The 12,886-nt window shown below is 37.6% G+C and overlaps 1 protein-coding gene across 1 annotated transcript in view; it reads right to left on the reverse strand.

Annotated features, from left to right (window-relative positions):
- The window catches only part of LOC149898436 (protein Skeletor, isoforms D/E-like), a 59,892-nt gene that overhangs the window by 2,976 nt on the left and 44,030 nt on the right, over window positions 1–12,886 (reverse strand). Inside the window, exons 7-13 of the mRNA XM_090115581.1 lie at window positions 6,099–6,198; window positions 4,586–4,770; window positions 2,576–2,770; window positions 2,123–2,254; window positions 1,497–1,656; window positions 1,014–1,207; window positions 129–356 (exon numbers count right to left, since the gene is read on the reverse strand). Coding sequence (XP_089971707.1) covers window positions 129–356; window positions 1,014–1,207; window positions 1,497–1,656; window positions 2,123–2,254; window positions 2,576–2,770; window positions 4,586–4,770; window positions 6,099–6,198 — 1,194 coding nt within the window. The remainder of the gene's footprint in view (window positions 1–128; window positions 357–1,013; window positions 1,208–1,496; window positions 1,657–2,122; window positions 2,255–2,575; window positions 2,771–4,585; window positions 4,771–6,098; window positions 6,199–12,886) is intronic.

Genomic DNA, 12,886 nt, shown 5'->3' on the forward strand with positions numbered 1-12,886 from the left:
ACAGACAGTCACAACATGAAGATTATTATATGACCAGAAACTTTAAATTTAAATATGTATATACAGACAGAGGAACGAATGAGACACTATAGCAGAGAACATACGAACATTATAAGTAACATGATTACCTGATAGTAGACCGTATCAGGCGTGTTCTTATCCGGGATCCAAGTGACGACCCCCGGGTTGCCCTCCTCGCACACGAGCGTGAGGGACCGCTGGTAGGCCCCGAAGCTGGGGAACTCGTCGGCGCCGGGCCCCGCGGGGTCCGGGGTCCAGTTGCAGAGCCGCCCCACGCCCGAGGGGATGAGTTCCCCGCTGCGGGTGCGACGCACCCCCGCGAAGATGCGCACGTTCTGGTAGAACGATAATAATATTATATGAATCAAAAGGACTGAGTAAAGATATCAAATTTTTAGAGACTGTGCGGATTTATGTAATTATAAAATACTACCTAGTTAATAAAAGTGTGGAAAAAAACAGTTTTAGGAAGTAAGATTGTATAGTGTCGAATACGTAATAAGGATAGTATTATTTATTATATATAAAAAATGTTGTGTGGTTTTATGAAACCACGGTAAAAGTGAAACTGTTCAAACGGTTCCGAACACTGCTTTGTGTAGCGCATGTCGCGTGACGGTCAGCTGCCGAGTAGGTATACCTACTCGGCAGCCGCGATACACGCGACATGCGCTACACAGACCAAACAGTATGAGACGATGTAATAAAAGTACTTTCACTTTAAAATGATAAAGTATTATGAGCCTCTATTCTTGGTACAAAACTTAAAACAAAACAAAATGATTCAAAATATCTTAACATTCTGATTAAAAATTAAAATACTAATTAAAAAATTTGTAAAATAATATCATACAATCGAATTTCTATGGTAGATATATTATGTTTTACAATAAATATTTTATTTATTGTTCACTTACAAAAAAAATGTATTCACCCTACACGAATTATTTTTTAATTATCAATTTTAATTTGTTAATAAATCACCAAGTTACCTGTTTCTCAGCATCGCTCTTGTGCTGGTACCCCCCCACGGGGTCGTCAGTGATGTAGAAGGGATGGAACCTCGCGGGTTGCGCCGGGTCCGACCCGCCCTCCACCACGAACGTGTACTTCTTCCCGCGCACCACCGTGATCTCGGGGATCAGTAACCCGTTGATGTACCACGATATACCCCAGCCCACGTGACCTGGACGAGTTCATTATTGCAGTTATACGTTTAATAATTAATGCAACATTTTTGACCTGGGTATCACGTAATTAATGGAAAGACGAAATTTTTAAAAATTTATAATATCGATCTTATTAATTAAAAAGTATAATTATGGTATGTAAGATAGTATGAGTGTCTTACAGGGATCTATTCTAGGTCCTTTATTCCGGGGCCTGATGGATTAAAGTGGCATATCCCTAGTTTAAAGTTGCAATGTTTTAAAGTAGCCTGTATTTAAACAGTTGAGCGGTAAGAGCAACATTACCGGTGATAGCGGAGTACCCCTGGCGTCCCCCGGTGGGCCCCATCTGCGCGTACAGCACGCCGTCCGCCGGCTCGTAGCACGCGATGCCCGGGATCTCCCACGGGACCGCGCCCACTACTGGCCGTGGGGGTGGGACCGGGTTCGGCTTTATTGGGGATGGCTGCCACGATACGATACAGTTAAAAAAGTATTATACATACAATATAATATAATATAGATACAGAAAAAAATAAAGGAAGAAAAATTTATCATGTTAAATAAGCAGGCTGCGTAAGAGCGCTAAGCCGATGCTGTGCTACGCGATAATGTATTGTTGTTGTTGTTGTTGTTGATGTTTACTACACGGTAACATGGCGTCACACAGAACGTCGGCTTTGCATACATTCGACGATACGTGGGGTACGTCCCGTCATACAATAATTTTGGCATCATCACGTGGCGTCAATTTAGCGCTCTGACGCGCGCAAACAACGCGCTCTATCTGACGAAGCCTTAAACGTATAGTGAATTTATGGATTTGTAAAGAAATAATGAAATATTTTTAACTGAATCAATAGTGAATTAATAAATAGAAAGCATTCCTGAATTTTAAAATAAATAATTAAGTGACGACAATAAATGCATACCTCTTCTTCCAATGCGGTTGGGACACTTGAGGCACTATCAGCACTGGGGGCAGTGGGTTGCATTCCGTCTTCACCTTCTGGCATGGGGCAGTTCCATAGCGGTGCTCGACCAAATTCGATGAAACGGTCACCCTTTATACATATAAATAATAAAAATAAGAATGACAATAACACAATTAACATTTTTTTCTTTACAAAACGATTATTGAGTTTATTGTTCGATTAAAACACAAACAATTTTAGTAAAATAGCTTCTTTGAATAGCTTTCTGCTCTTAGCGGTCTCAAAAACCGACAGCTCCGGTTTTCTCCATCATGGCGCGGCACGGTCGAGCACGGCAATGCTCGAGTCCAATGTTCGATGGTTTGCCGCACGTAATTTGTACGCAGCTTAACTCATAACACTCACCACCTTTATCTCGTTCAGCTGCACCCATTTCTACAACTCACTGACCTGCGTGAAGTGCGTGTGGTAGGACACCTCGCCCCGCTCGTTCCTTGGCCCCACGGCCCACAGCACGGGCTGCGGCGCGTCGGTCCGCACGGGCCGGTCGAGCCGGTCCGCCGCACGCAGCGGGCGCTGGTACGTCACTATCGAGTAGCCGTTCACCAGCGCCGCGTTCAGTAGCCGCACTGAACTCGTGTTCGGCTGGAAATAAGGGATACATGTAGTATCTACACTAATGAATGGTGGGAATAATAGCTATAAAAATACAAAGATACATAATTCTCCTCCTCCTCCTTCTCCTTGCCTTCTAAGTGTGTTACATAGTGTGTAAAATCAGTATATAAAAGTCCAATATTCGTATACTATAAGACGTGCAAGATCATACGTAAGATCACATATCACACACGACATCACACGCGACTTTAAACATCACATACGTATGAATAATAGCTATAAAAATATAAAGATACATTACCCCTAACCGTCGAAAACAATTACAAACAAATTATTTCAATAACCTGTAATTATTGAACTATACTATAGCTCGGTTCCTTACCGAACGCAATTTAGCAGCGCATTACCACTGAATTATAAACTACACCTCCTTACGAACATGCAAACTTACACCCCGTGTGCGAAAACAACAATAAACACAATAACACTTATTATACCAAAACACTCGCACACCAACTTGCGCTGTAACCCCATAGATATAAACAAGATAGTAGCGTGACGGTAATCAAGCAATAATCTAGTTTGAGGCCTGTCGTATCGAGTTACTTGTAGCTAGGGGCACGTATATGGTACAGCTAAATATTACACGCTCGAATTCGATAACAATCTCGGATCTCGGCTGAATTGAATTAGACCATAATATTATATTGATATTGGATTATGTATGGCTTCTGGATCTCGTGTTCTTAATGGCCTCAAGTTATACGCCGTGATTTATTTGATGAGCTAAATTATGGGACTCTGTGTGACAGTTTCCATTGTCGTATAATGTTATGGCACTTCTGATTATGTTAGTTATTGCAAATTTCAAGTTTACGATAAGCCTATAGTAGTAGCGTATAGTTTTCCAAATTTATTGATACATAAATAACTAAAAACTATGCACGCTTCAAAGTAATCAAAATATGTGTAAAGTAGCCGATCCCGCAACTTTGTACGCCTGTCTAAACTTTTCCTCATTACTGAACCATCTCAGATATCAGACGTGTACCGAGATAAAATAACCAGTAATATTTCAAATGCTTTCTCAGAAATAGGATGTCAAATGTTAGATCAAAAGTCCAAGAAACTCAGACAGAACTAAGAGGAATTGAAACTGACCAACTAAACTGAGAACTCAGTCGTATTTTAAGGTTTAAATTAGTTTATATCTTTGAATAAACTGATTATTGCTTAAAGAGCATAACTATATCGTTATACGAAGTTTCATGTGAGATACATGAAATGAATTTCAACTCGGCTAATTACAACGAAATTTGAAATGGTGTGTTTTGAGACACTGAGCATCAGTGTACTAAGGATATCCAAGTTGTGGATTTCATAAATAGATAATATCAACTATGATGCAATTTGTAGGCATTTTTACATAAATATAAGATTTTGAAAATGTTCATTTAAAGATAAAGTTTGTTAAAAGAGATTGCATTATGATAAGGATAAAATATAAGGATGGAGTAGCGATTGTTGGTAAGGATGATAATTATTTGATGAGTGTGAAAGCTAAGGAGGGTATTTCAAAAAGACGCATTATATGTAGAGCATAGCATATAAGTAAAAGATATCCCAATACATAGATCAATAAGCAAAGGAGAGAATCAACACACAACATGAAATAAACCACATCTACATAGAACATTACAGATACAGATCAAACCACACAACACTCATAAACACAGCACAAAACATCAAATTACATCCTACATCCCCACAAAAAAGATACAAGACATCAACACATCACAAAACATCAAACAAGATGCCCACAAAAGAGAACACAGAACTCACCGCAATATTCTCATCAGGACAAGACCCATGTGACCCTGCACACTGGCTCTTGGCGTCCAGATAGTAGTCGACCGCGTATCCCTTGAGCGAGCTCTTGTCGACCCACGCCACCGCCACGTCGCCGCCCACCATCTGCGAGCGGGACGCGTCGCCGGAGATACCGAACGACATGTACTCGCCATCCTCTGGTGCACCAGATACATATTATTTATAGACATAATATACAATATACATAAGATTGATGGTCAATTTCGGATAGAATAAGGTATTCAATTTAAATAAATATTTCAGGACAATTTTCACACACGGCACGATCTGATCCCATACTAAGCTTTCGCTTGTGTTATGGAATGGCTGATAAACATACATATATGTAATTTTAAATTAATACTTATACAGATAATTAACACCAGAGCAAACATCTATGTTCATCACACAAATATTTGCCCCGGGTGGGAATCGAACCCACGACCTCTGGCTTTGAAGGCAGGGCCACTACCAACCAAGCCAACCGGTCAGTCAATCAAAGTTATAACAATATGTTGATATGTTTATAGCCTTCTGGCAGGTAGACAGAAATAAAATAGGATATCATTAACAGCTTATCAGCGGCAAGAAATCTGCCCTAACGACGATATAAAATTTATATTGGCCACTGCAACTACTACTACGGAAACTTTTCAGTAAAATATGAAGTATGCATATAATAGACATGTTAATTATATTATATTGATAACAATACTTTCAACTTTGTAATGTGGACTCTAGGTAGTCCGCAAGAATCTTGGTTTTAAGCCACCATGTTGTAAATCATTGTTACAACTCTGTTCTTCTCTTATTTTAACATTCATTCTATTTGACAGCAAATAGTTTATCAAATAATAATACCAAACAGTAAATAGCACAGTATAAATAGCACAAATACAATGTTCACTTATAACTCTCAAGTAAAAGCACAAACTAATCTCAATTGTAGTATTTCTTACAAAGCCGCTGCACCGAGCGCGGCGACAACTATAAATTCAACTGATTTGTTCCTCTCGATCAGTAAAGCAAAAGCTTCTATGAAATTAATCACTAACCTGAATGTGACGGTCACAGACCATTGGAGTAATAGAAAACTTATATGTTAGAGGTTTACAATGGAATTGCATTTACTGTGCACACATGTGATTGATTATTAGATAAATGTTTATGCGGATGCGTAATTAATATTGGGTATAATTGTAGAAATTCTATTATCCCTAAAGTTTGATATTTGTCACGTATCTATGGGTTCATAATCACCTTTACTCCTAAAACTACCTTTTTATTTGTCTGAAACTCCACCTACATACGAATAAAAATATAACAAAACAAACTTACAAAAGAACTAAATTCGCAAATAAATCATTAAACGTAGAATCTGTATCACAGGCAATTAGAAAAGCTAGCAATCCTCGACTTCATTAAGACTAGAAGTCTTCTGTTTCAATGATCTAGTAGACTGCTATTCAAAAGTAAAGCTAATTACCCAATTTAGCGACCAGTTGCAAGACAATGCTGTCGCCGGCGATGGCCCAGCGCACCTCGAAGGCCAGGTCGTCGTGCAGCACCTCGCAGTTCAGCTTCGACTGAAAACACGTGCATTCATTATTATAAAACATAATAACATGTTGTTTTCATTTAGTTTATATTGGTAAATAAAATAATTGATACGAGAATATGTGAAATACATATTCTCGTATCAATTATTTTATTTACCAATAATTATTTTATTTTAATGTATCGAACAATCCTATAATATGTGACGGACATGTCGAAATGACTCGGTACACTTAAGCACAGTTTTAATATTTTATTCTCAGAGAGGGGAAATTTTAGAAGCTTTATAGATATAATTAATGTTTCCCTGTTAACGTATCATGTCTCTGAGAATAGTGGGAGAGTAAATAAAAAGTATAATTAACCTATATTGAATTCGAGTTAGAGTCAAACTTACTTAGGACAGAATCTTAGGAAATCATCGGTCCATTCTAACAACATCTAATTATTGGAAAGGCATCGTGCATCTACAGGATTACAAAACAAACAACAGCTACATCTCCGATATTTTCATGTTTCGTATCAGGAAATAATAAAAGAGCAAACTTATTTGCATGTAGTGTTGAAATGAAAGTAGGAACGAAGCAAATTACCGCCACGTCGCTATCGATTCTGTTCGACGCCGAACTTTGTCCCATAGTTTGTTCTTCAATGCAAAACTTTGCGTTCCACGTGAATATGGGAACCACATTCTGCTTTTATTTAAGAACTTTGATTTATTTTAACAAGATGTGGCTTCTCAAATAGTTTATTTCGGAATACGCTACTTATTCAATTCTACTGATATTATAAATCTAATCATAAACGCCTTTAATAAATTTTAACGTGTAGATTATGTTTCAAGGAAAAGAACTTGATTACCCTATTGACTGGCAATTTGAAGAAAATGGTCAACCATAAATATAAATCACTTCATAATATACGCTGCGACTGATATAAAAAAATTGCTAACGACAATTAGAATTCAATATTCTTACATTGAACTGAAAGTATAGTTCTTCAATTTAGCATATTATATATATTAGAATCAAATCTTTCTGTACGAGTATATAAGACACAAAAGCTATCTTGAAAAGGCAACCCCCTTAGGGAATATGCGAACTCTGTATATTTTATCAAAGTTTTTATAACATCTTATCTCCACTCATTTAATAGCTACTCTGAGTTCTACAAAATATTCTGCATTTTCCGAGCTCTGCACTCACGTTCAGAATAGTTTGATATTTTCAGTCATACTTGAGTCTAGAATCTGGACCATTATAAAAGTTTCGCAGAACTTGTTTCTAAAGCTACCTTTTCGTTAGGTAGAACTGCACTAGATTTATTTCATCTACGTTGTATATTTTAAATATGTAACAAGTACTTACATACTATGTTACTGCTTTTAAAATAGTTTTTATTTAAAATATAGGTATGCTCTTTTAACTCCTGCATTGTATAAAGAGTTAAGCTAAAAAACAAACTCTTTACCTCCTTACCTCTTGATATTTACATTATAACGGACTATTTACTAAGACGAAAAATATAGTCAAGTAGATTAAATATTTTTAGAAGAATTTTCAAAGTTCAATTCAAAGAACTGGGATAACTTTGAATAAATTTACAATCTTTCCAAAAAATATTAAAGCTGGATTTGAACTGGGATAGAATGTATTCTATATGTTAATCCATATTATTAACTATGTATGTACCATATACAAGCACATTCACCGCTTTCGTATTCTTCGGAAACAAATACCAAAACACTTTAATAAAAAAACGTACTTAACTAGTATGAGATATATTTTATTTACAGAAAAACCTCATACTTAGAAATGAATAAAAATATATCGTCGAGTCTAAATAAGCTTCTTTTGTGTGCAAAAGTTACAAACATCTGCACATCAAAACGATCCTTCGTTTGTACAGTAAGAAATAAACAAAATCTTAAGCAGTTCACACAAAATGGTTTTTTAACACCTTCAGGGAAATAAAACAGAGCATGTAGCTGTTCGCAAGGCATATTCGGCACACGTAACCGAGTTATATATTACAAAGGCGTGCCAATTTGCCTCCACTCTGGCCGAAGCGTCAATTTGCCCTAATCATGTGGCGACAGCTTTTCTAGCTCACTCCATGGTTGCTATGGCAACTGGCTGATTACTCGCCTCTTGGAGCGTAGACGCACTATGCGGGTAGCCGCATTGCGGGTAGCCGTCCGGCTGACCGCAAGCACAATTATGTATAATAATATTACGTACATAATTGTGCTTGCGGTCAGCCGGATGGCTACCCGCAATGCGGCTACCCGCATAGTGCGTATACGCTCTTGAAGCTGTTGGTTCTACGATTGAATAGCCTTTTAATGTCATTCGTATGTCTCTATGAAACAAAAAAATACCACAAATGATTTATGAATGAATCCTTAAAAAATGCAGTTAAGTTATCTGTACTGCTTATCTGGGACAGCTTATGACTTCTCTGCGACTTAACAACGAAACAATTTCATAATATTATGATACATACATACTACATAATAAATAATAATAATATTTTACATGCAATTCCATGGTTGTACCGAAGAGATTATATTTTAGAAACTAGAACAACCTGTATATAAGCATATCTTATATATAAAATTCTCGTGTCACAATGTTAGTTAGTCTGCATACTCCTCCGAAACGGGTGGACCGATTCTCATGAAATTTTCTGTGCATATCGGGTAAGTCTGAGAATCGGCCAACATCTATTTTTCATATGTACCACGGGCGAAGCCGGGGCGGACCGCTAGTAATATTATAAACTTAAAAACATAAAAATACCGTATTTCACAGGACACAATTCAACTGAACCCATAAAATGTGCTATTTAAAGAATTTCAAATGGAACGTTTCAACAAAAAGCCTTTCGTATTATAAGAAAGTTTTATAATAAACGGTTAGGTAAGTCGTTTTATGGCAAATAGAGTTATTCATGAGGGTCGTGGGTCACCAGTGGGTCACCAAGGGCCTGCAATGCGTATACAGGACTTCTGTGACTTGAATATTTTGGGCATATCTTAAATATTTCACATTTTGCTTGCTGTATTTGGCTCTAGGTAATGTGTTTTTAGTTATTTATTATGTTAGTGCCTAGATTACTTTTGTTTGTTTCAACTAATTCACTATTTAATACGTATACGTGAATATAACTTTCATCTGTTTTCCTTCTTGCTTTAATCAAAACATAATACTATATTATATAAACATTAATCCCAAAGGCACTTTAGCTAGTCCCAACTGTATATAATTCATAATCTACAACAATCATAGTTCATTTCTATACAAGCTTTAAATGAAATATCAAATATAAAGTAATAAAATCAATATTTATGTACTTCCAATAATCACACGGATAGACATCAACTTTATCAATCCGGGTTTCAATCGATGCACGCGGCTGCAATCAGTTTTTACGATGGAAAACGAATAACGCAACGGTATGAACTATGAATAGATCAACGCTCGGTAAAGTGCAATCGATGGGCTATGGCCGCTTTAAATCGATGTTTTTTGTCACTTTTATCGTTGGTAGAGTCACCACGCAAATGAGACGATGTTTCAAACTCAAACTCAAAATAGTTTTTATTCTAGTTAACTAAGACAAGGGTTTGTAAATAATTATTTTTCAGTAGAAATCATTTTAAGAAATCACACCAATTTGTAGGAACAGATACCTATTTTAATTTAAATTAAAAAGTTTTATACAAAATTTTAGAACATAAAATATTGTAGGTACAATGTAATCATATGTGCCTTATAAATTTTTGTCACAGATGTACAATTTTCTCACCCCTTTTCCTTATGTATAAAAACTTTTTTATTACTTGTATTACATGCATGTTTAATAACAACGGAAAACTTGTATCTTAACGACACTCGTTTTAGAAGCTTGTTAAATATTGATAATGGACCTCATGTGTAAAACATATGTTTTACACATGAGGTCCATTATCATTATTTTTTCATATCATAATATTTTTATTATTCACATTCAATTCCCTAAGCCCCAGTTCAATGATATTCTTTAATATAATAGCAATTGGTAATGCATTCGTGACTTATTACAGCAGAAAATTGTCCATAACATGTTTCTTAATAATTTGTATCACGTTTGTTAACTCGACTCACAGAATGGAGATAGTAAACACGTTGCGTGAGATGAGGTAATTTTTAATATGTCAAAGATTCTACAATCGGTAAGTGAAGGCCAGAATGTTTCACATTCTATTATTTTTGTAAAACGTTAAGTGAAATTGTTTGCTCAATATCCACTGCTATTAGGCAGTAACCATATCAAAATATGTTAAATAGATAATATTTTAAAAGATATTTCAATAGGAGAGCATATTAAAAGATGAATATGTCTTGTAAACAACAATTATTCATAAAGTTTAACAGTTAATTAGCTGAATAATTGACCGCGGAGTACGCACTAACGCATAAGAGCTATAACCTAAGCCTGACCCGAATGCAATAAAAACACTATATAACTGAATTGCAAAGGGGAAATTGCGACTTAAAATATAAAATGGTAAGATTTACTTTTATATAGCACAGTATTTGAGCAATGAAAGCCGGTAATAATAAAAGTATAGTCGTTGCCAATTCGCTTTGTCGTGATGAAGAATGGAGGCATTCTTTGCTGAGTTATCATCTATGTTATAAAACTCTATTGTGTTGCGTGTTCTATATACGAATGCCTTTTCTTTTATATTCCACCAACGCCCTGTCTCTTTGGAGAATATTTTTGTATACAATTTAGGCATTTGCTATGTTACGTTATACATAATATGTTGGAACATAATCAAATTTAGGTTTATTATTTGACCTTTTAAATTGCGTAATTGCAGTATTATGTATTTTAAGATTATAAATTAGGAGCTGTCGACTGCTTTATCTGTGTCCTAGATTCAATTAATCGTATGCAAAACAGATACATCACGTTTGACTGAGCATTTATCACAGAAGCTGTAGTTTTTCAATGATATTTATCTGTATGAAGATCACCTTAGGACCAACCAATAGAATAGGCCAACGGAATAGGACCCATGTTCAAGTTATCATACTTATTGTTTTTTATAGTTATAGAAACAAGAAGTTTATGAACGAAGTGACAACTTCAACGATCAAACAATGGTCTAAAAAACTCACATCAGCATTTGCAATAACGCTGAAACAATTTATCATATTTTCATGAGACGTTCGGAGTAATGGATAGAAATGAAATGCAAAGTGCTTGGCAAGCTTTATTGCTATGAGTATTATATCGCTTTAATGTATAAAAGTAAAAAATAACAACTTAATATTTCACAATTTATCACGAACGGCAGGCACCGAAGGAACTTATGTATAGAGATTATGGCAACGTGTAATTATAGTAACCCTTGCGATCTGACCTCCAGATAGACTTTACCGTGAGAATATGCAGCGTATAGATATTCTGCTTGCTCACTCACTTTAGCATACAAGCGAATTGTAACTATCAATTCATCAAAATGCGCATAGTATCTTCTATCGATTATGTAATATATTTTTCGCATCCCTGCAAAAGCTGAGAAAATATTTCCAAGGTAAGTTACAAAATATATTTTACAATGTGTTCAAAATTTCCGACCGTATAAGATTCCTTCGGTTCGCTCTAAAGTTATAATATATTCCCGCCACTCACTCTTACTACACTAAACTTAGAATGGCCTTTTTATGAAGGCGGTCGAGAAGTTTACGATCTATCTACAGTCTACACTATATATCACTTTTACTGGCAACATCGAATCACAACGTACCGCGGAATCGGTGGATTCCGACGCATGGTGAACGGGACGGTTAATTATCATATGACGGGAAGGGACAATAAACGATCACAGTTCGGAATCTAATCGCCAAGGCCTAGTGAGAGGAGCGTTTAGAAGGGCAACGAACGATTGGGAAACTGTGGCGCAATCGACTGACCGCGGATGAGACGAGAGGATGTGTTGCGCGAGCGTTGCATCAGAGCCGCGACCTCCCAAATGGGTCAAGGTCAAACCGATAGTCCCGGCCGTGGTCAAGCGGCACGCCGTGGTACTGTCTCGCCAGCCGCGCGCGCTCCAGCTGCACGTGCTGGTCCAGCCGCTCCCTCTCCCTCTGCTGCCGGATCAGGTCGTCGTACAGGAAGCTCTGCAGCTCGAGCGCTCGGCGCCGTTCCTCGTTCAAGTGCTGCACGGTTAGCAGATCCTGCGTCGCCGGGTCCAGCAGCGTGAACGTCTGAGGTATTATTTCGATTTCATATTTTTCATCGCTCTGCTTCTCTGCTTCGTTTGCGATACTTGCGCGTTCTTTCTCATTTTGGTTTGATTGTTGTTCATATTGAGCTTTTTGTTGTTCATATTGGGCTTTTTGTTGTTCATATTGAGCTTTCTGTTGTTCATTTTGTTCTAATTGTTCATTTTGTTGTGATTGTTCATTCTGTTGCGATTGTTCCCGTGGTTGGTCATTGTGGGTCGATTGGTCACTGTGTGTGGGTCGGTCAGCCCGGCGGCGCAGGTGCGAGGGGGCCGGCTCGTGGGCGAGGGAGGCGGGGGGGCCGGCGCCGAGGCGCGGGGGGCGGTACGTGGTGGCGTCGAGGCGCGCGAGGGGCTTGCGGGCCCGCGGGGCGGGGGGCGCGCGGGGGGGCGCGCGGGGGGCCGCCGCCGCCAGCTCTTTGTTGCGGCTCTGCAAC

Source organism: Colias eurytheme, chromosome 23, assembly GCF_061535395.1.
Source record: "Colias eurytheme isolate Ceu_HAF_F1 chromosome 23, ilColEury1 Martin Lab GWU primary, whole genome shotgun sequence".
Classification (NCBI taxonomy): domain Eukaryota; kingdom Metazoa; phylum Arthropoda; class Insecta; order Lepidoptera; family Pieridae; genus Colias; species Colias eurytheme.